The following is a 23,282-nucleotide window of genomic DNA, read 5'->3' as shown; positions in this document are numbered from 1 at the left end:
CACAAAAAAAAAAAAAAAAATCACTGTGGCACATTTGTGTGAATCTATTTCTGGTTTCTCTGTTCTGTTTTGTGTGTGTGTGTGTGTGTGTGTGTGTATGTGTGTATGTCTGTCCCTCTGCCTATCACACTGTCTTGATTACTGTAACTATATAAGTCTTTAAATTGGATGGTATGAATCCTTCAACTTTGTTCTTTTTTTTTTTAATTAGTTTTATTTATTTTATTTTTGACTGCATTGGGTCTTTCTGGTGCACAGACTTCTCATTGTGGTGGCTTCTCTTGTTGTGGAGCAGGGGCTCTAGGTACACAGGCTTCAGTAGTAGTGGCTCGAGGGCTCTAGAGCGCGGGCTCAGTAGTCGTGGCACACAGGCTTAGTTGCTCTGCGCTGTGTGGGATCTTCCCAGACCAGGGCTCAAACCCGTGTTCCCTGCATTGGCAGGCAGATTCTTAACCACTGCACCACCAGGGAAGCCCTGTTCATCTTCTTTACTATGGTGTTGCTTATTCTAGGGCCTTCCCTTTTCATATAAACTTTAGAGTAAGCTTGTCTATGTGTACAGAATACTTTGCCAGGAGTTTGATAGGAATTGCCTTAAACCTATATGTAGTCAGTTTGGGGAGTATTGACATCTTTACTGTGTTGATTTTTCGAATCCGTTGACATGGTAAGTCTCCAGTTATTTAGGTCTTTTTTGTTTTCTTTGTTTGGTATTTTGTAATTTTCAGCATATAGATCCTGTTCATATTTTATTGGATTTATACCTAAATGTTTCATTTTGGGGGAGCAATTGTAAATGATACTGTGTTTTAAGATTTTGGTTTCCGCTTGATTGTTGTTAGTATATAGAAATGCAGTTGGTTTTTGTGTGTTGATCTTTTATCTTGCAACCTTGCTAAACTCTTTTATTAGTTTTAGAAGCTTTTCTACAAACAGGGACAGTTTTATTCTTTTCCAATCTGGATGCCTTTTATTTCTTTTTCTTGCTTTATTATGTTGTCTAGGACTTCCACTGCTATGTTGAATAAAAGTGATAAGAATGAACATCTTAGCCTTTTTCCCAATCTTAGAGGGGAGGCAGTCTTTCACCAGTATGATGTTAGCGGTCAGGTTTTTTTTTGTAGATGTTCTTTGTGAGGTTGAAGAAGTTCCCCTTTATTCCTGGTTTGCTGAGAGCTTTTTTATCATGAATGGTGTTGAATTTTTGTAAAGTGTTTTTGTGTCAGTGGATATATGCTCATATGATTTTTCTTCTTTAGCCTGTTGATGCAGTGTATTACATTGATTTTTTTTTTTAATTGTACCAGCCTTGCATATCTGGAATACATACTACTTGGTTGTGGTGTATTATCTATTGCTGGATTCAATTGGCTAACATTTTGTTAAGGATTTTGCAGCTAAGTGCATGAGAGGTATTGGTCTGTAGTTATTTTGTTTTGTTTTGTTTTTTCTTGTGATGTCTTTGTTTTGTTTTGGTGTTGGTAATACTGGCTTCATGAAATGAGTTGGAAAGTGCTCCTGCTTCCTTTTTTTCTAAATTGTTGAACTATGAGTTAAAATTGTTTGTAGTATGTAGTATTCCCTTTTTTAAAAAGATCAAGATATGTCACTTAACATAAAACTAACCATTTTTTTTAACATCTTTATAGGAGATATAATTGCTTTACAATGTTGTGTTCAAAACTAACCATTTTTTAAGTGTACAGTTTAGTGTTTTTTTAGTATATTCACAGTGTTTTGCATCCATCATCATTGTCTAATTCCAGAGCATTTTCCTCACCCCAGAAAGAAATTGTACCCATTAAGCAGTAACCTCCCATTCTCCTCTTCTCCCAGCCCCTGGTAACTACTAATCTGTTTTCTGTGTCTGTGGATTTGCCTGTTCTATGGACATTTCATATATATGGAGTCATACAATATGTGGTCTTTTGTGATTGGTTTACTTCGTATAGTATGTTTTCAAGGTTCCTCCCTTGGCTCATGGCTCCATTACTCTTACCTCTGCTTTCATTGTCTCATCTTCTCTGACTCTGACCCTCCTTCCTCTCTTTTATAAAGACCCTTGTAATTAAATTGGGCCCACCCAGATAATCCAGCATCATCTTTCAATCCTTAATTTAATAACATGTGCCAAGTCTTTTTGCCATTTATGGTAATATTCACAGGTCTCAAGGATTAGGATGTGGTCACCTTTGGGGGGTGGGTATTATTCTACCTACCACACAGATTTTAGAGCTTTTATTATTATTCCACTTTTCCCTGAAGCTCTGTTCTTCTTTTCAGTCTGTTTTCTCTCTGCTGTTTAGATTGAGTAAAATTATTGAGCTTATCCTCAAGTTCACTGAATTTATCCTGTTATCTCTATTTTTCTATTGAGCTTCTCCAGCAAGTTTTATATTTTGGAAATTATATGTTTTAGTTGTATAATTTCCAGTTGGTGCTTTTTTTTTTAGTAACTTCTGTTTCCTTATTGAGGCTTTTCTATTTTTTTATTTTGTTTTAAGATAATTCTTAACTGTTTGTTGAAGCACTTTTATGACGGCTGCTTTAAAATTCTTGTCAGATAATTCCAACTAGTAATTCATTTTGGTGTTTGTATCAGTGTGATTGTCTTTTCTCATTCAAGTGTATTTTTCCTGGTTCTTGGTGTGACGATGTGATTTTCTTTTTTTAAATCGTGTATTGGACATTTAGGATATTAATGTTAGGAGACTCCTGATCCTATTTAAAATTTCTATTTTAGTAGGCAGTTACTCTACTTAGATTTAATGTGTAAGTCCTGACCTACTTTTGTGAGCTATGTAATTCTTATGATAATTGAGTTTTCAGAGCTCTGGCAGTGTTATTATCTTCTGCTTTATTCTTCTGGCACAGCAGGACTCCTATTTAATCTCTGCAGGTGTTATCTGGGTTGACAGGTGGGTGTGGGTCTGGTTCCCCCCCCCTCTGCCCCCCACCCCCTCTGCTGCTGCTGTGGGCAGATTGGCTGGATGTTGCACCAGGTGTGGGGCAGGGACCTAGTTGCCCCTTTGGTGAATCTGGCCTGCTGCTGTCTGGGTGTAGGGTGGAGACTCTGCTGATGCTGATGCTGTGGTGGGTTGGGTGGATTGTCCTGGATAAGGATTGGGAAATCTGTCTTCTGGGTTGCTACTGAGCTTCCCCTTTCACAGTCCTTTGGCTAGAAAGGATTTTTCTCATTTGTGTTTGTCTATCCCTGTTGGTTCCAGGAAGCAGGCTGTTCTGGTGCCCACTCATGGATATGTGCGAGATAAAAGAAAAACCCAGGGAGCTTACAGTAGTGCTTTTCCTCACATCCTGAGGGTCCTAGCCAGCCCATCTGCTTCTTTCCACCTTTCAGATTGTCTGTTTCAGATTGTCTTTATGATTGTTGAATTATTTCTAAGGTATTTAGTTGTATTTAGAGGAGAAGAGCGGGGAAATGTGAGCCTACACCATCATATTCTAGAACTTCTGGAACTCTAGCAACTTTGTGTGTGTGTGTGTGTGTGTGTGTGTGTGTGTGTGTGTGTGCTGTTATTGACAGTTCTATGAAATGGTCAAGGCTTTTGCTTTTATTGACACCCTACTTTTTAGTGTTTCTCTGCATTTTTTGTTGAGTGTAAGAATAAGTTAAGAATTATTCTCTTGTTTAAATTATGTAGGAATTTAAAATGTCTTGTTTTTATCTACCCCTCTACATATTTACTCATTTATATATTTATCTTTAGGGAGTGGAGCAACGGCTGTGGTCCAAGCAGCGTATTGTGCCCCTAAAAAGGAGAAAGTGGCGATCAAACGGATAAACCTTGAGAAATGTCAAACTAGCATGGATGAACTCCTGGTATGTACTTCTCGTATTTCTTGTATATTCATGTTAGAGTGGGAAATAACTTGAAGTTTTTTGTTTTTTATTTTTTAAAAAGGTTTGTGATTTCTTCATTAATAAGTAATGCTTATTGTAAAATTTATAAAATCCAGGTAAGTAGAAAAAAATTATAGTCCTCTCATTCTGAGATTGACACTTGCTATATGTGCACATTTAAACATCTTTGTATTTTCATAATAATGTAACCATATACTTGTTCTTTCAATTAAAAATTTATCATAGAATTCTTTCTATGTCTATAAATATGAATTAATGTAGCTTTCAATATGTATGTAGTGTTCCGTTGAATACTTTATCTAACCTGTTCTCTAGTATTGGATGATTTTTGTTTCCTCTTCGTTGTTATAAACAATGCTTGCTTACTTCTCACTTTCCTTAAAATAGTATCATGCAGTTGTGATTTCTGAGTCAAATGAAATATCCTTTAAAAGGCTTTAGCCTTTTAGGAACATGGTACCAACCTGCATTCTGACCATTGTTGCAGGATGAGAGGTAGAATGACCCCCCAGCAGCACTGGCTTCTCCAAGGGCTAGGGTCAGGGAGAAGAAAGGGTATCCCAAGGATCCACAGCTGCATGAGATGTTCTGTGGCGTTAAAAGCTAGCCACACAGGGATTGTTTTGTACTTTTATGCTCCATGACACCTAGAGTAGTTTTTAAGTATATAGTAAGTACTCAGCAAGGGAAATGAAATAGTTTTTCCAAATCATTTAATTTTTTAAATCCTCAGTTTCTTTGGTTTAAATTGGAAATAATATCTGCTTCTGCTTTGTGTACCTCATGAGGTTTTTCTTTAATAAATTTATTTATTTATTTATTTATGGCTGCGTTGGGTCTTCGTTGCTGCGCATGGGCTTTCTCTAGTTGCGGTGAGCGGGGGCTACTGTGTTGCGGTGTGCAGCCTTCTCATTGCGGTGGCTTCTCTTGTTGCAGAGCACAGGCTCTAGGCAGGCGAGCTCTAGAGTGCAGGCTCAGTAGTTGTGGCACACGGGCTTAGTTGCTCCGCGGCATGTGGGGTCTTCCGAACCAGGGATCGAACCCGTGTCCCCTGCATTGGCAGGCGGATTCTTAACCACTGCGCCACCAGGGAAGTCCCTTATGAGGTTTTTCTTGAAGATTGAATGATATAGTACTTGAAAACCATAAACTGCCACACAAATATGAACCAATATTGTTATATTGTTAAGTAATTTCTCTAAGATCATGTACAGCTAATAGTAGAAAGGACGGGAACTAAGACTGGTATGATTTATCAGTCCTGGATTGGGTTTAATTTCTGGTGTAGTCTGTAGTGAGTATTTAGGAAATAATTGGAATAAAGTAAAAGATAATAATAGAATTATATATTGAACTTTCAGCAGATGAGACAAATGTATTTCTTCAGGAGTTGGTAATGCATAAGCAGAAGCTGAAGAGTTGGGTTGCTGGAGTGATCTAGCGCTGTCTTTGGTGAGAGAACACACACTTGGAAGGAGATGCTGATTAAAACGCTATGTGACGAACTTGGATTTACAGATGCCAGCAACACCTTAGAGCACCATTTGGGCATTTGAACTGCAGTGATCATAAAAGAAGTCTAAATTGTAAACTAATTCTTATTGTTAAAGAAAAACAATATTTAAAAAAATTTTTTTCACATCTTTATTGGAGTATAATTGCTTTACAGTGTTGTGTTTGTTTCTGCTGTACAACAAATTGAATCAGCTATATGTATACATACATCCCCATATCCCCTCCCTCTTTAGCATCCCTCCCAGCCTCCCTATCCCATCCCTCTAAGTCATCACAAAGCATCGAGTTGATCTCCTTGTGCTATGCAGCAGCTTCCCACTAGCTATCTATTTTACATTGGGTAGTGTATATATGTCAGTGCTACTCTCACTTCATCCCAGCTTCCCCTTCCCCCCATGTTCTCAAGTCCATTCTCTATGTCTGTTTCTTTATTCCTGCCCTGCCAATAGGTTCATTAGTACTGCTTTTTTAGATTCCATATATATGCGTTAGCATACGGTATTTGGAAAAAACCTTTTTTTTTTTTTTTTTTTTTTTTTTTTTGCGGTACGCAGGCCTCTCACTGTTGTGGCCTCTCCCGTTGCGGAGCACAGGCTCTGGATGTGCAGGCTCAGCGGCCATGGCTCACGGGCCTAGCCGCTCTGTGGCATGTGGGATCTTCCCGGACCGGGGCACAAACCCGTGTCCCTGCATCGGCAGGCGGACTCTCAACCACTGCGCCACCAGGGAAGCCCTGGAAAAACAATATTTTTAACCCATATATTAACACTGGAATTTGAAAAGCCCAATATGAATTCCTGTCGTTTGCCAGTTATTTTGCATAATCTGTAAGGGTAGTGTAAAGATGAATGAAAGTCTTATTTTTTATTACTTTATGACTAAAGAAACTGAGGCTGATAGCCTCCTTTTTTTGTTGTGGTTGTTTTTTGTTTGTTTCTTTTTAATTTTTTTTAGTTGTAGTTGATTTACAGTGTTTCAGGTGTACAGCAAAATGATTGAGTTATACATACATATATACACATACACATATACATATATGTATGTATATGTATACTTTTTCAGATTCTTTTCCATTATGGGTTATTACAGGATATTGAATATAGGTCCCTGTGCTATACAGTAGGTCTTTATTGTTTATCTGTTTTATATATAGTAGTGTGTATCTGTTGATCTCAAATTCCCAATTTATCCCCCCCCCCCCTTCCCCTTTGGTAACCATAAGTTTGTTTTCCATGTCTGTGAGTCTGTTTCTGTTTTGTAAATTAGTATTTCCCCCCCCCCCCCCGCCATAGTCTTCTTTTAGAAAACCCTTTGTAGTACTCTTTTTTCCAGGATTAAGCTCAAAACCTTTTGTTTAACATTTAAGACCTTGGACCATTTGACCCCAGCTCTTTGCATTGTCACTCCCCTATGTGATTTCTGTCTCTTTCACCTCTCCTCTCCAGTTAGTCACCCAGTCCTATTGTTTATACCTCTTTAGTATCATCTCTTGACTCTTCCCTTTCTTTTCATTCATATTACCACTTATTTTTTAAAACTTTTTATTTTGTGATAGTCTCAACCTTACAGAAGAGCTGCTGAAGCAGTACAGAAAGTTCCCATATGCTGTTCACCCAACATCTCCTAAGAGTAACATAACCATAGTACAGTAATCTAAACTGAGAAATTAGCTGTTTATCTTTTTTCAGACCATTATCATCTCACCCAGCTCATGGCAACAACCCTGAACAGAGTCTTTCCTTTTAGTCTTGCCTTCTCTCTTTTATTTCTACATTACAGCCAGAGTGATTTTTATGAAAAAATAAATATAGTTAAACCTTTGATGCCTTTCCATTGCTGTTAGGATGAAGCCTAAATTATTGAACACAGTTACAAGCTCCTTTATGATACGGTCCCAGGTAATTAAACAATCAAAACCCCTAAAAACATATTTATCTTTCCTATTTCAGTGTCAGTGTAGTAAAACTTCTTATAGGAAGCTTTCCCTGATTGTCCCTCCTAATTTTTGGTAATTCACCTCTCCAATGAAATCATGTAGCATTTAGTACTTCCCCTATCAGACTTTCTTCGTCTGTGTTATTAATTAGTATTTGTCTAACTTCTTCACCGGACTGTAAGTTTCATGAGGGTTCACCATTGTGGTCAAGCACCTAGGACTGTGCCTGGCACAGAGTAGGCATTTGGTAAATTTCTGTTGAAAGCATGAACTGCTTAAACTTAGACAGGTTTACTCCTGTGTCTAAAATCTGTCTTGCTTATTTCATCCTTTTTTTGTAATTTTATGTGCTTTGCACCTTGTACTGCTATAACATCCCACATCCTGCAGAACTAAACATAGTTCCCACCTTCTCTTTGAAGACTTCTTGCCTACCTTAACTGTTCTTTCCTCTGGATTCTTGTAACATTTACTATCTTTACTGCTCATTTGGCACATATATGCTGTTCTCTTCATATTCCCTCTTATATGTACATACCTTATCTCTTCAAATCCTGTATAACTATGTCAATAAGCAGGTGTTTACTTTAGTTCTTCTTCCTTATCCTTCATACTTCCTTACCTTTTAGTGTGGAAGACTGTGCTGGTAACTTAGTGGGTAGCAAAAATGCACACAACAAAGTCCTTGCTGTAAAAGAATTTACATTCAAGTAGAGAAAATGAGAATGGAAAAACTAGTGTTTATTGAACATTTCTTATGAATCAGGAATTATGGGCAACCTTTACACAATTGATCTTACTGAACAAATACCAAGGGCATAGGGCAAGTATTAATACATCAGTAAGTAAAAAGCTGTATAAAGTGCTATAGGATTTTATTCATTCAGCAAATATTTATTGAGGGTATACTGTGTGCCAGGCACAATAAGTGCCAGTATACAGTCTGACCTCTCACTGAGCTACAGTTTTGTGAGGGATGCAGAAAAATAAATAGGCAATTACAGTATCGTATGATAATTCGCACCATGTGTATGAGTCCACTTTTAAGTACTTACCTTCTTGGAGTTGTCAGTCTAGCAGGGAAGGACAGACAAATAAGCATCCAATGTACTATCCAGTACATATGTGCTGTGATGTAAGGAGATATGCACAGAGCTTGGAAGCCAAGAGAAGGGACACCTAACTAACTCAACCTGGGAAGTTGGGAGGAAGTGGTATTTTGGCTGAGATCAGAAGGAAGAATTGGTGTTTTCAGCTAGGTGAAAATGAGGGAAGTGTATTTGAGGCAGAGGGAACAACAGGGTTAAATGTCCATGGTTAGAAGAAGCATGGCTCACTTGAAGTTACTATGGCTGGATCATAGGACTGGGGTATGTTGGGGGTAGGGGGCAGTGAAGGCAGTAGGAATGATGGAGAGGTAAGCAGGGCCCTGACCACACAGGGCTTTTATAAGGCATTTTATCACACCAAATCTAATTTAAATTCATTAAATTCGAATGAGATAGTATAAGCTGAGACTTTGGGCTCAGGTGTCTACTTTGGATTTAGTTTATGGCCTCTTTAAAGTGGGAACTGTTAATCATTTCACAAAAATGAGATGAAACAATGTTTTGGAGAAGAAAAACAAACAAGCCACCCTTTGTTTATTAGTATTGATAATTATCCTCTGTGACTGTTAAACCTGATTTCCCAAGATGGTTCTTTAAGGGCACCTGGAAGTAAAAATATGTGTCCCAGTGGAGGCCTCTGTGGTGCTGTGGCAGGGTGTGATAAATAGTGCATGTTTCTGGTTTCAGAGATCGCTAGTTTAACGAGTGAAAGGAGTAAGAGTCAGAATGGACTGAGGGAAACCAAGCGGTTTTTTTGGTTTAACCATTCTTGCAGAGGTCAGGCATGAAAATCCCAGAAAGGTTGTGACATAGTCTTTGGAATTCCCAGATCTGGATTCAGTAACTTCTAGTGTTGTTTTAGGCTTGCATATAATGAATTACCATGTTTTCTCTTCTTTGCAGAAAGAAATTCAAGCCATGAGTCAGTGCCATCATCCTAATATTGTGTCTTACTACACGTCTTTTGTGGTAAAAGATGAGCTGTGGCTAGTCATGAAGCTACTAAGTGGAGGTGAGTAGAGTACAATGAAATGTCAACTTCCATGGTTTGGGAAATTTATACAGATGTTTTTCTTGTTTTGGTTTTCATGGACATTTACATTTGAGGAGATACTGAGAATACAGTATCTAATGATAATAGTGTACAAGCTGAGACAAGTTTCACATGTTGCATTTGTTTGTCGTGCCTCTTCAATTACTCTTAATCTTGGATGGTTCCCTCCTACTTCCTCTCTTCCATGAGGCAGACTTACTGAAGGGTCTGGTCTGAAGGGTCTATCTTGTCCCACATTCTGAATTTTTTTTTAACATCTTTATTGGAGTATAATTGCTTTACATTGTTGTATTAGTTGCTGCTGTATAACAAAGTGAAGCAGCTATATGTATACATATATCCCCATATCCCCTCCCTCTTGCATCTCCCTCCCACACTCCTTATCCCACCCCTCTAGGTGGTCACAAAGCACCGAGCTGATCTCCCTGTGCTATGTGGCTGCTTCCCACTAGCTATCTATTTTACATTTGGTAGTGTAATGCCACTCTCTCACTTCGTCCCAGCTTACCTTTCCCCCTCCCTGTGTCCTTAAGTCCACTCTCTGTGTCTGTGTCTTTATTCCTGTCCTGGCCCTAGGTTCTTCAGAACGAGTTGTTTTTTCTTAGATTCCTTATATATGTGTTAGCATACGGTATTTGTTTTTCTCTTTCTGACTTACTTCACTCTGTGTGACAGATTCTAGGTACATCCACCTCACTACAAATAACTCAGTTTCTGTTTATGGCTGGGTAATATGCCATTGTATATGTATGCCACATCTTCTTTATCCATTCATCTGTCGATGGACACTTAGGCTGCTTCCATGTCCTGGCTAGCGTAAATAGTGCTGCCATGAACATTGTGGTACATGACTCTTTTTGAGTTATGGTTTTCTCAGGGTATATGCCCAGTAGTGGTATTGCTGGGTCATATGGTAGTTCTGTTTTTAGTTTTTTAAGGAACCTCCATACTGTTCTCCATAGTGGCTGTATCAATTTACATTCCCACCAACAGTGTAGGAGGGTTCCCTTTTCTCCACACCCTCTCCAGCATTTGTTGTTTGCAGATTTTTTGATGATGGCCATTCTGACCGGTGTGAGATGATACCTCATTGTAGTTTTGATTTGCATTTCTCTAATGATTAGTGATGTTGAGCATCCTTTCATGTGTTTATTGGCAATCTGTATATCTTATTTGGAGAAATGTCTATTTAGGTCTTCTGCCCAATTTTGTATTGAGTTGTTTGTTTTCTTGATATTGAGCTGCATGAGCTGCTTATATATTTTGGAGATTAATCCTTTGTCAGTTACTTCGTTTGCAAATATTTTCTCCCATTCTGAGAGTTGTCTTTTTGTCTTGTTTATGGTTTCCTTTGCTGTGCAAAAGCTTTTGAGTTTCATTAGGTCCCATTTGTTTATTTTTGTTTTATTTCCATTTTTCCAGGAGATGGGTCAAAAAGGATCTTGCTGTGATTTATGTCATAGAGTGTTCTGCCTATATTTTCCTCTAAGAGTTTTATAGTGTCTGACCTTACATTTAGGTTTTTAATCCATTTTGAGTTTATTTTTGTGTATGGTGTTAAGGAGCATTATAATTTCATTCTTTAACCTGAAGCCATCCAGTTTTCCCAGCACCACTTATTGAAGAGGCTGTCTTTTCTCCATTGTATATTCTTGCCTCCTTTATCAAAGATAAGGTGACCATATGTGCCTGGGTTTATCTCTGGGCTTTCTATCCTGTCCCATTGATCCATATTTCTGTTTTTGTGCCAGTACCATACTGTCTTGATTACTATAGCTTTGTAGTATAGTCTGAAGACAGGAAGCCTGATTCCTCCAGCTCTGTTTTTCTTTCTCAAGATTGCTTTAGCTATTTGGGGTCTTTTTTGTTTCCATACAAATTGTGAAATTTTTTTGTTCTAGTTCTGTGAAAAATGCCAGTGGTAGTTTCATAGGGATTGTATTGAACCTGTAGATTGCTTTGGGTAGTATAGTCATTTTCACAATGTTGATTCTTCCAATCCAAGAACATGGTGTATCTCTCCCATCTGTTTGTACCATCTTTAACTTCTTTCATCAGTGTCTTATAGTTTTCTACATACAGGTCTTTTGTCTCCTTTGGTAGGTTTATTCCTAGGTATTTTATTCTTTTTGTTGCAGTGATAAATGGGAGTGTTTCCTTAATTTCCCTTGCAGATTTTTCATCATTAGTGTTTAGGAATGCAAGATATTTCTGTGCATTAATTTTGTATCCTGCTACTTTACTAATTTCATTGATTAATTCTAGTAGTTTTCTGGTAGCAGATTTAGGATTCTCTATGTACAGTATCATGTCATCTGCAAACAGTGACAGTTTTACTTCTTCTTTTCCGATTTGAGTTCCTTTTATTTCTTTTTCTTTGATTGCTGTGGCTAAAACTTCCAAAACTATGTGGAATAATAGTGGTGAGAGTGGGCAACCTTGTCTTGTTCCTTATCTTAGTGGAAATGCTCTCAGTTTTTCACCATTGAGAACAATGTTCACTGTGGGTTTGTCATATATGGCCTTTATTATGTTGAGGTAAATACCCTCTATGCCTGCTTTCTGGAGGGTTTTTATCATAAATGTGTGTTGAGTTTTGTTGAAAGCTTTTTTCTGCATCTATTGAGATTATCATATGGTTTTTATCCTTCAGTTTGTTAATATGGTGTATCACATTGATTGATTTGCATATATTGAAGAATCCTTGCATTCCTGGGATAAACCCCACTTGATCGTGGTGTATGATCCTTTTACTGTGCTGTTGGATTCTGTTTGCTAGTATTTTGTTGAGGATTTTTGCAACTATGTTCATCAGTGAAATTGGCCTATAGTTTTCTTTTTTTGTGACATCTTTGTCTGTTTTTGGTGTCAGGGTGATGGTAGAATGAGTTTGGGAGTGTTCCTCCCTCTGGTATATTTTGGAAGAGTTTGAGGAGGATAAGTGTTAGCTCTTCTCTAAATGTTTGATAGAATTCGCCTGTGAAGCCATCTGGTCCTGGGCTTTTGTTTGTTGGAAGATTTTTAATCACAGTTTCAATTTCAGTGCTTATGATTGGTCTGTTTATTTTTTCTATTTCTTCCTGGTTCAGTCTTGGAAGGTTGTGCTTTTCTAAGAATTTGTCCATTTCTTCCAGATTGTCCATTTTATTGGCATAGAGTTTTTTGTAGTCATCCCTCATGATCTTTTGTATTTCTGCAGTGTCGGTTGTTACTTCTCCTTTTTCATTTCTAATTCTGTTGATTTGAGTCTTCTCCCTTTTTTTCTTGATGAATCTGGCTAATGGTTTATCAATTTTGTTTATCTTCTTAAAGAACCAGCTTTTAGTTTTATTGATCTTTGCTATCGTATCTTTCATTTCTTTTTCATTTATTTCTGATCTGATCTTTATGATTTCTTTCCTTCTGCTAACTTTGGGGTTTTTTTGTTCTTCTTTCTCTAGTTGCTTTAGATGTAAGGTTAGGTTGTTCATTTGAGATTTTTCTTGTTCCTTGAGGTAGGATTGTATTGCTATAAACTTCCCTCTTAGAACTGCTTTTGCTACATCCCATAGGTTTTGGGTTGTCATGTTTTCATTGTCATTTGTTTTTAGGTATGTTTTGATTTCCTCTTTGATATCTTCATTGATTTCTTCGTTATTTAGGAGCATATTTTTTAGCCTCATGTGTTTGTATTTTTTACAGTTTTTTTCCTGTAATTGATATCTAGTCTCATAGCATGGTCGGAGAAGATACTTGATACGATTTGACTTTTCTTAAATTTACCAAGACTTGATTCGTTACCCAAGATATGATCTATCCTGGAGAATGTTCCATGAGCACTTGAGAAGAAAGTGTATTCTGTTCGTTTTGGATGGAATGTCCTATAAATATCAATTAAATCCATCTTGTTTAATGTGTCATTTAAAGCTTGTGTTTCCTTATTTATTTTCATTTTGGTTGATCTGTCATTGGTGAAAGTGTGGTTTTGAAGTCCCCTACTATTATTGTGTTTCTGTGGATTTCCCCTTTTATGGCTGTTATCATTTTCCTTAAGTATTGAGGTGCTCCAATATTGGGTGCATAAATATTTACAGTTGTTATATCTTCTTGGATTGGTCCCTTGATCATTATGTAGTGTCCTTTGTCTCTTGTAATAGTCTTTATTTTAAAGTCTATTTTGTCTGATATGAGAATTGCTACTCTAGCTTTCTTTTGATTTCCACTTGCATGGAATATGTTATTCCATCAACACACTTTCAGTCTGTATGTGTCCCTAGGTCTGAAGTGGGTCTCTCGTAGACAGCATATATACGGGTCTTGTTTTTGTATCTATTCAGCGAGTCTGTGTATTTTGGTTGGAGCATTTAATCCATTTACATTTAAGGTAATTATTGATATGGATGTTCTTATTACCATTTTCTTAATTGTTTTGGGTTTGTTACAGTAGGTCTTTTCCTTCTCTTGTGTTTCCTGCCTAGAGAAGTTCCTTTAGCATTTGTTGTAAAGCAGGCTTGGTGGTGCTGAATTCTCTTAGCTTTTGCTTGTCTGTAAAGGTTTTAATTTCTCCATTGAATCTGAATGAGATCCTTGCTGGATAGATTAATCTTGGTTGCAGGTTTTTCCCTTTCATCACTTTAAATATATCCTGCCAGTCCCTTCTGGCTTGCAGAGTTTCTGCTGAAAGATCAGCTGTTAACCTTATGAGGATTCCCTTGTATGTTGTTTGTTGCTTTTCCCTTGCTGCTTCAGTATTTTTTCTTTGTATTTAATTTTTGATAGTTTGATTAATAGGTGTCTTGGTGTGTTTCTCCTTGGATTTATCCTGTATGGGTTTTCTGCACATCCTGGACTTGATCAACTATTTCCTTTCCCATATTGGGAAGTTTTCAGCTATAATCTCTTCAAATATTTTCTCAGTCCCTTTCTTTTTCTCTTCTTCTTCTAGGACCCCTATAATTTGAATGTTGGTGCGTTTAATGTTGTCCCAGAGGTCTCTGTGACTTTCCTCAGTTCTCTTCATTCTTTTTTCTTTATTCTGCTCTGTGGTAGTTATTTCCACTATTTTATCTTCCAGGTCACTTATCCGTTCTTCTGCCTCAGTTATTCTGCTGTTGATTCCTTCTCGGGAATTTTTTATGTAATTTATTGTGTTGTTCATCATTGTTTATTTGCTCTTTAGTTCTTCTAGGTCCTTATTAAATGTTTCTTGTATTTTCTCCATTCTATTTCCAAGATTTTAGATCATCTTTACTATCATTACTCTGAATTCTTTTTCAGGTAGACTGCCTATTTCCTCTTCATTTGTTTGGTCTGGTGGGTTTTTACCATTGCTCCTTCATCTGCTGTGTATTTCTCTGTCCTCTCATTTTGCGTAACTTACTGTGTTTGGGGTCTCCTTTTTGCAGCCTACAGGTTTGTAGTTCCCGTTGTTTTTGGTGTCTGCCCCCAGTGGGGATGGTTGGTTCAGTGGGTTGTGTAGGCTTCCTGATGGAGGGGACTGGTGTCTGTGTTCTGGTGGATGAGGCTGGATCTTGTCTTTCTGGTGGGCAGGTCCACGTCTGGTGGTGTGTTTTGGGGTGTCTGTGACCTTATTATGATTTTAAGCAGCCTCTCTGCTAATGGGTGGGGTTGTGTTCCTGTCTTGCTAGTTGTTTGGCATGGGGTGTCCAGCACTGGAGCTTGCTGGTCGTTGAGTGAAACTGGGTCTTAGCATTGAGATGCAGATCTCTGAGAGAGCTCTCGCCGATTGATATTATGTGGGGCTGGGAGGTCTCTGGTCAACCAATGTCCTGAGCTCGGCTCTCCCACCTCAGAGGCTCAGACCTGACAGCCAGCCGGACCACAAAGACCCTATCAGCCACACGGCTTTTGGGAAGTCTGAGGTCCTCTGCCAGCGTTCAGTAGGTGTTCTGTAGGAGTTGTTCCACACATAGATGTAATTTTGATGTATTTGTGGGTAGGAAGGTGATCTCCACGTCTTACTCCTCCGCTATCTTGAAGGTTTATCTCTTCACACTATTTAGTTTTGAAGTGTTCCATAGTCACAGATCAATCAAGGAAAAGCTTGAGGGCAGATTTAGGGAAATTTTCCATTACTCCTGTTGCTAGAGCATCTACATTTCATGTTTTTTCCTTTGTGCCTAGTCTAGTTTCACTTGCTCATAGAGTACTGCGTGCAGTGGCCTTCTTCCTGGCAATTCAGGCAAGAGTTCCTAGCATGAAATGGCTGCACCTGATACTTGAGCTTGGCGGGCTGTGTGCAGAAGCTCTGCACATGACACCTTGGCTCAGCGGGGCCATGTGCAGAGATGTTGCCCCTGGCCCTGTGATCTGGAGCATTGAGCAGTACTAGCAGCACGCAGCTACTCCACATTCTGGATTTAACTGGTTATTTCTTCCTGGTGATGTTTAACCTGATTTATATTCCTCTGTTTCCTACAAATTAAAACAAGACCTAAAGTGTTGTTTGGACCGAATATTTTGTAGGTGGTGCTGTGTACTTCATATTGCATCACATCAGGTAGTATTTGCTATCTGGTTGTATCTTTAATGGTGATATTAATTTTGATTGCTTAAGATTATGACAGCCAGGCCTCTCCATGGAAAAGTAAGCTTTATTTCCCTTTGCAGCAGGCAAGTAATCTGTGGGATGATACTTTGGCATTGTGAGTATCCAGTTCCCCAGTCTTTTGTGTAATGATTTTTAGCATCCATTAACAATCCTTGCTTGTCTCAATTAGTTTGTCAGGGTTTGCAGAATGGTAATTTTTCCTATTCCGCCCTTTTTTTTTTTTTTTTTTTTTTTTTTACAGTTATAAACTGGCATTCTTCTCTGTAAAGGAACTTTCCCTTATTAACTGGGGCTTTTTTTTTTTTTTTTTTTTTGCTGTACGCGGGCCTCTCACTGTTGTGGCCTCTCCCGTTGCGGAGCACAGGCTCCGGACGCGCAGGCCCAGCGGCCGTGGCTCATGGGCCCAGCCGCTCCGCGGCATGTGGGATCTTCCCAGACCGGGGCACAAACCCGTGTTCCCTGCATCGGCAGGCGGACTCTCAACCACTGCGCCACCAGAGAAGCCCTAACTGGGGCTTTTTGATTAACCTATACTGTAGTTCCTACTGAAAAGGCAGAATAAATGTGTTTTTTTAAGGACCTATTTTCAGAGTAAAAAGTTAGTTTAATAATCACTGCCAGTGATTTTTTTTTTCCTTTTTCCCATTGAGTAATGCTTTCATTTTTTGGAGTATCACTATATAGACTCAAGGATTTTTATATATTCAGTGTCTTTCTCAGCTATACTCTATTCTTTTGATGATCAGGTTATCCAAAATTTTGTCAGTGGGAGTCCCTTCAAGCTTTCTGTTGTGTCCTTTTGACATGAATCCATCAATCTTTGATAACTTCCTTGATTTTTAGTTCAGGATAAAGGTTCACATTTATATTGCTTTTCTCAGAATCAGCAAATATTCTAAGGAGCCCTGATCCTTTTTATGGGGAGTGGTATTTAGAAAGTATAACTTGGATTCTTGGGATGCTCATTGCTGCTACTTTGTCATTGTTTCTAGTTGAAAGAGCTTGGAAATATATTGTAGCATATTAAAAATAAGTCATGATTTGACAGTTCAAGTTTAACATTACAGACGTTTAAAACTTTATTTGAGGGCTTCCCTGGTGGCGCAGTGCTTGAGAGTCCGCCTGCCGATGCAGGAGACGCGGGTTCGTGCCCCGTTTCGGGAGGATCCCACATGCCGCGGAGCGGCTGGGCCCGTGAGCCATGGCCACTGAGCCTGCGCGTCCGGAGCCTGTGCTCCGCAAATGGGAGAGGCCACAACAGTGAGAGGCCCGCATAACGCAAGGAAAAAAAAAAAAAAAAAAAACTTTATTTGAATCTCTTTACTCTTACACAGAAAATCTTGGTCCCCCCATATTAACATAATTAACATAATTAATTACATTAACATGTAAATTAACATAATTAATTACATACTTTATCCTGCACTATTATATTTACAGTTATTTCTGCTTTAGTCCTTAGAATAAAGTCCTTAGAATAAAGTGTAAGTATTGCTGATTGCAAACAGTGGACCCTTAGTATTGTATAGATTGAAGATTTTCTTATGGTTACTCAAGGACCCATGCCATGTAGTAAATCAGGCATTTGGTTATGGCATGGATTTGAATGATGTGGCAAGATGGAGAGGACAAGTGATTGATGGAGCTGCCTGACTTTCCCATCACTGTGCGACTTGTTTGCATATATATTTCATGTGGGAGCATGATCTTCCATTTTGGATTGTAGGGTTACACAAAAGAGAATCCATGTTTATTTGCCATGTCAACACCACTACTCATTGAACACCTTACTTACCCAGAGAGCCTTTTAAGGAAAGTCGTAGGCTTTAGAATTAAATTCCAGGTTTTCTACTTAGCAGTTGTGTCACTGGGCAAACTTTTTCAACTCTTTGAACCTATTTTCTTGTCTGTTAAATGGGGATGCCTTTCTGCATTTCGGGGTATTGGGGAGGAGTAAATGAGATGACTATGCAAAGCATCCCCCAGTATGCTGACATGTAATAGGTGCACAAGAAATTTTAATCATTAATAATAATAATCCCTTGTTATTTGATGCTTTTCAGTGTAGCCAGAATCACCTTTTTGTTTCAATCCCATTAGTGACACACTGGAGAAACTGGATTACTTTGTTAAAGGCCCTGTTCATATGATGATTGGAAGCCTTGCTAACACCAACCACCTTTCAAGATGGTGGTCAAGCATGGTTCTTTCAGTGTGGACAGATATGGGAATATTAGGTAATATTGTATCTTTCATTTTTGATCACCTACAGCATAATTTTCTTTATATGTAATTTACAAAAATGTGTAATACAAAGTTTTTAATGTTTTGCTAAAAAGTCCTCTGATGAACAGGAATAAGTTGTCTGCTTAATTCTGTTATCCATAGCTGTATGCCAGCCCATCCTTTCTGCTACTCCTAAGCAGAATGCCTTAAAAAAAAAAATTTTTTTTAAAGAATCCCCGGTCCTCTCTCAGTGAGTATATGTCCTGATCACAGAAAGGGCAGGATATGTAGCTGAGTGGGATGTGTTTTCAGTGTACCTCTCTGTTCCTCCTGGTCTTAAGTTTCCTGGGGTGGTGCCCAATTTTTCTAGCATAGCGCTCAGCAGATTCCCTGGATGATAATTTTCAAATATATTCCAGGCATTAATTCTTTTTATAATTACTTATAATTTTATGAGTCAACATAATATTATATCTAAATGTTTACTTTAAAAATATTAAAAATTTTACATCTTTTTTAAGAAAATATAATCTTTTGTAGTTATAAATACATATTCAAACTGAAGAGATACATTAAGTAATATTTAGAAAACAAAAGATAGAACTAAGCACAACTTAAAAAAATTCTTTTAAATAGGAGGAAACTGTCAAGATAGCTCAATTAAAAAGCCTTTCATCAAATGCTTATTGATTACCAATACACTGGTGAATCAAACCATCAGTTCCTTGCTATTATGGGCCTTATAGCTAATAAGTAAAAGTTATAATTAAGTAATTATAAGGGTGTAGAGTGCCATGAAGAAGTATCAGGTATCATGGGAATAAGTACCAGGAGAACCTAACTTTATTGAGGGAGAATGGCTGTGGCAAGATACAGAGACTGCGCAGTCTTTAGGAGGTGACGTTCTTCAGGAGACCTGAAGAACAGGTAATAATTAGCCAGGTGAAATGTGAGGTGGAGGTGGTATCGGGAAGAATGGGGGAAGGAATCCAAAGATAGAGGGAACACTGTACTGAGAGTGACTGGAGGCAGGATGGAGCAGTGTGGTGTGTCCTGGGAGCTGATGGGGGATCACAGCTGGAGCAGAGAGAGTGAGAGGAGGGGCCCATTGAGAAGCGGGGGCTCCGTTTGAATAATTTTAAAATGTAAATAGCCAGAGTTAATAGAAGTATGTTTAGGCTACATTCTTTTATATTCACTTCCTCAGCCAAAATATGTAAATCAAAAGCATATTTTGATTGTAGCAACATTGTACTGATATAGAATTTAATAAGCTAATTAAATGTAAAATGAATTGCAACTGGCAGTCTTAAGCCCATCGACCAAATGGACAACATGGTCAAAATAAGTTTAAGTGCGTCATTATAATTATTTTGTAATGCTCCCTTATGGCTATAATATTCTTATCTTTTGTTAATTAAATAATTAGAACTCTGATTTTGAGTGTTGGAACTTATTAGTATAGAAAGTTAATCTTTAGAAATTGGAATCACTTTCTGTCTAAATAGCTGTTTCTACCATTTATTAGCACCAAATTGCAATATAAGATTTTTAGAAATCAAAGTAATTAAGAAAGCTGGTGAAGATTTTGCTGGAGCCTGTGACCGAGTGGGAGTGGAGTGGAGTGGAGCGGCTGTTGTTGCCGACTCTTTCCTCCTCCCCACGGTCCAGTCAGCTGGTTGATTAGGCCATTGGCCCTCAAGCTGAGACTTGTCTCTTATTTAGTTCTGGGGAGTGCCTGGCCGACATGAGTGACGTAGAGGAGAACAACTTCGAGGGCAGAGAGTCTCACTCTCAGTCAAAATCTCCAGTGGGAACTCCTGCTCATGTAACATTGGAGAGCAGGTCAGGATCTCGTAGTCCATCAAGAGTTTCCAAACACTTTGAATCCCATTCTCGGTCAAGATCAAAATCCAGGTCGAGGTCAAGGAGGCATTCTCATAGACGTTACACTTGATCCAGATCCCATTCTCACTCTCATAGGAGACGACCTCGAAGTAGGTCCTATACACCAGAATACCAGCGTCGAAGGAGCCAAAGTCATTCTCCATTGTTTAACCAGAGAAGACATACAGGCAGCAGGGCAAATCCAGATCCCAACACTTGTCTAGGAGTGTTTGGCCTCAGTTTGTACACAACAGAGAGAGATCTTTGCGAAGTATTTTCTCGATATGGACCATTGAGTGGTGTCAATGTGGTTTATGACCAGCGAACTGGACGATCACAAGGGTTTGCTTTTGTTTATTTCGAGAGAATAGATGACTCAAAGGAGGCTATGGAAAGGGCAAATGGAATGGAGCTGGACAGTAGAAGAATTCGTGTAGATTATTCTATCACCAAGAGAGCTCACACACCTACACCAGACATATACATGGGCAGACCAACTCATAGTGGTGGAGGTGGCAGACGTCGAGATTCTTACCATGATAGAGGATATGATCGTGGGTATGGCAGATATGAAGACTGTGATTACCGGTACAGAAGATCACCTTCTCCTTACTATAGTCAATACAGATCACGATCAAGATCTCGGTCCTACAGCCCAGGACACTATTGATAAACAGAGTAGTTGCAGTTGAGGACATCTTTTTCTCTTTCTCTTTTTTTGTTTAATTCTGGATTTCCCCAAGCTTCTGATCCTTCCTACTCCTTAAAAAGAACCCTTAAAAAAATCTTTGGTTTATTTAGCTTCTACACTTTGTCAATTGTATTGCTGTTTTCTCCCCCTTTTATTATATTAAAGATGTAATTGTTGTCATTTTGGGTAGTTGAACATCTTGAGTAAAAAAGGAAACCCCAGTGTTATGCTTTTGTAAATGATTTTTTGTTTGCTTTTTTGCTTTTACAGAAAATTAACTCCTGCCTAATCAAATGAGGAAAGAAATGGTCTTTTTAAAGCTTCTTTTGCGTTAGATATTGTATTAGAAAACTGCATTTACTACAGACTCCTTTTTAAACTTTCTTTTGGGGAAGTTAGTAACATATGAAGTAGTTCAGTCATGTCAGGTTTGTCTGGGGTGGCATGGAGCAATCAAATAGTTGAGTGTAGAAAGTTTGAAGCTATAGAAGAAAACACTTGGTCATTTCTTTTGAAGAATGGAATTTTTGAACCCCCAAAATTATGTCTTTTTTTAGAGATAAAAACCTTGTGGACTCCTACAAAACATGTTGTATTTAAAATACATTTGTTAAAACTTAAAAATGTTAAGTGTGATTTTTATGTTGAAATTATTGAAGTTTAATCAGTGCAGGACAAGCCTTATTATTTATTATTTAGAGCAGTTGTATGCTTTGCTGTTAGAAATTTTGGTATTGGGAAAATGGTTTAAGCAGGCTATTGTATAGAGTCCTTAGAAATAGTGAGGGAAAGGGTAGTCTCCTTTCAAATAAAAGTTAATTTCTTTGGGAAAAAAAAAAGAGAAAGCTTCAAAAAGGAAAAGATGAAGGGACTTCCCTGGTGCCGCAGTGGTTAAGAACCCGCCTGCCAATGCAGGGGACACAGGTTCGAGCCCTGGTCCGGGAAGGTCCCACATCCTGCGGAGCAACTAAGCCCGTGTGCCACAGCTATGGAGCCTATACTCTAGAACCCGTGAGCCCCAAGTACTGAGCCTGCGTGCCACAACTACTGAAGCCGGTGTGCCTACAGCCCATGTTCTGCAACAAGAGAAGCCACCGCAATGGGAAGCCCGCGCACTGCAACAAAGAGTAGCCCCCACTCGCCACAGCTAGAGAAAGCCCACGTGCAGCAATGAAGACCCAACGCAGCCAAAAATAAATAAATAAATAAATTTATATGAAAAACGTCGTTCCTAACAAATATTTAAAAAACGAAGGGGGGCTTCCCTGGTGGCGCAGCGGTTAAAAATCTGCCTACCAACACAGGGGACACTGGTTCGAGCCCTGGTCGGGGAAGATCCCACGTGCCTTGGAGCAACTGAGCCTGTGCACCACAACTTCTGAAGTCCACGCGCCTATAGCTCGTGCTCTGCAACAAGAGAAGCTGCTGCAATGAGGACCCCGCGCACTGCAACGAAGAGTAGACTCTGCTCGCCACAACTAGAGAGAGCCCATGCGCAGCAACAAAGACCCGACGCAGCCAAAAATAAATAAAATAAAATAAATTTATGAAAAGAAAACGTTAAGTCTTTAAAAAAAACAGATGAAGTACCTGTAGGACTGAAAGGGACGAACTACAGAAATGCAGAAATCTAATTTAATACACTGTGTTAGGGAATTATTTTGTGGTTTAAGGATGCTTTGTCATCTTCTAAGAGATAAAAAGGCATGGGACTTCCTTGACACTGAGCAGGACCTAGGTAAAAAATACCTGTTATTAAGAGTGACCAGGGCTTCCCTGGTGGCGCAGTGGTTGCGTCCACCTGCCGCTGCAGGGGACACGGGTTCGTGCCCCAGTCCGGGAAGATCCCACATGCCGCGGAGCGGCTGGGCCCGTGAGCCATGGCCGCTGAGCCTGCGCGTCCGGAGCCTGTGCTCCGCAACGGGAGAGACCACAACAGTGAGAGGCCCGCGTACCGCAAAAAAAAAAAAAAAAAAAAAAGAGTGACCAGCTTTGGATGGTCAAGCAACAGTGGAGGGTGTTTCTGTTAATCTGAAATGGAATACTCAGACTAAGCAAATTGTGGCCCCTTTGAAAACTTGTATGGGTTAGGAAGACACAAGCAACACCCAGTGGCTAAAGATTGGTTAAAACTTCTTGGTAAAAATACCTAACTAAAATGAGTGCGTTAATTTTGGACTCGAGTGTTTTTTCATAAAAATAAACTGTGCAAATGAACATGTTGACTGAGTAATTAATTTGATTGAGCTACAATTAACAGATTTAACAAGGGTCATTAACCAGCAGCTGCTTCACCACTTTTTCAATTTTTTTTTAATATTTAGTAATGATTTTCTTGGACAGTTAAAGTTTTACATTGCTTTTTTTGTTTTTTTTTTTGCGGTACGCGAGCCTCTCACTGCTGCGGCCCCTCCCGTTGTGGAGCACCGGC

At 38.8% G+C, this 23,282-nt stretch overlaps 1 protein-coding gene and 1 pseudogene across 2 annotated transcripts in view; both read left to right on the top strand.

Annotated features, from left to right (window-relative positions):
* Positions 1–23,282, top strand: part of OXSR1 (oxidative stress responsive kinase 1) — a 101,984-nt gene that overhangs the window by 12,657 nt on the left and 66,045 nt on the right. Inside the window, exons 2-3 of one of the 2 annotated variants that reach the window (XM_007462687.1) lie at positions 3,729–3,841; positions 9,347–9,455. In XM_007462687.1, the coding sequence (XP_007462749.1) occupies positions 3,729–3,841; positions 9,347–9,455 (222 nt within the window). The remainder of the gene's footprint in view (positions 1–3,728; positions 3,842–9,346; positions 9,456–23,282) is intronic. The other variant, XM_007462688.1, reaches the window with a different exon arrangement.
* Positions 20,021–20,830, top strand: LOC103071956 (transformer-2 protein homolog alpha pseudogene; annotated as a pseudogene).

Source organism: Lipotes vexillifer, unplaced genomic scaffold (assembly GCF_000442215.2).
Source record: "Lipotes vexillifer unplaced genomic scaffold, Lipotes_vexillifer_v1.1 scaffold539, whole genome shotgun sequence".
NCBI classification, from domain to species: domain Eukaryota; kingdom Metazoa; phylum Chordata; class Mammalia; order Artiodactyla; family Lipotidae; genus Lipotes; species Lipotes vexillifer.
This window is presented reverse-complemented; position numbering and strand designations above follow the sequence as displayed.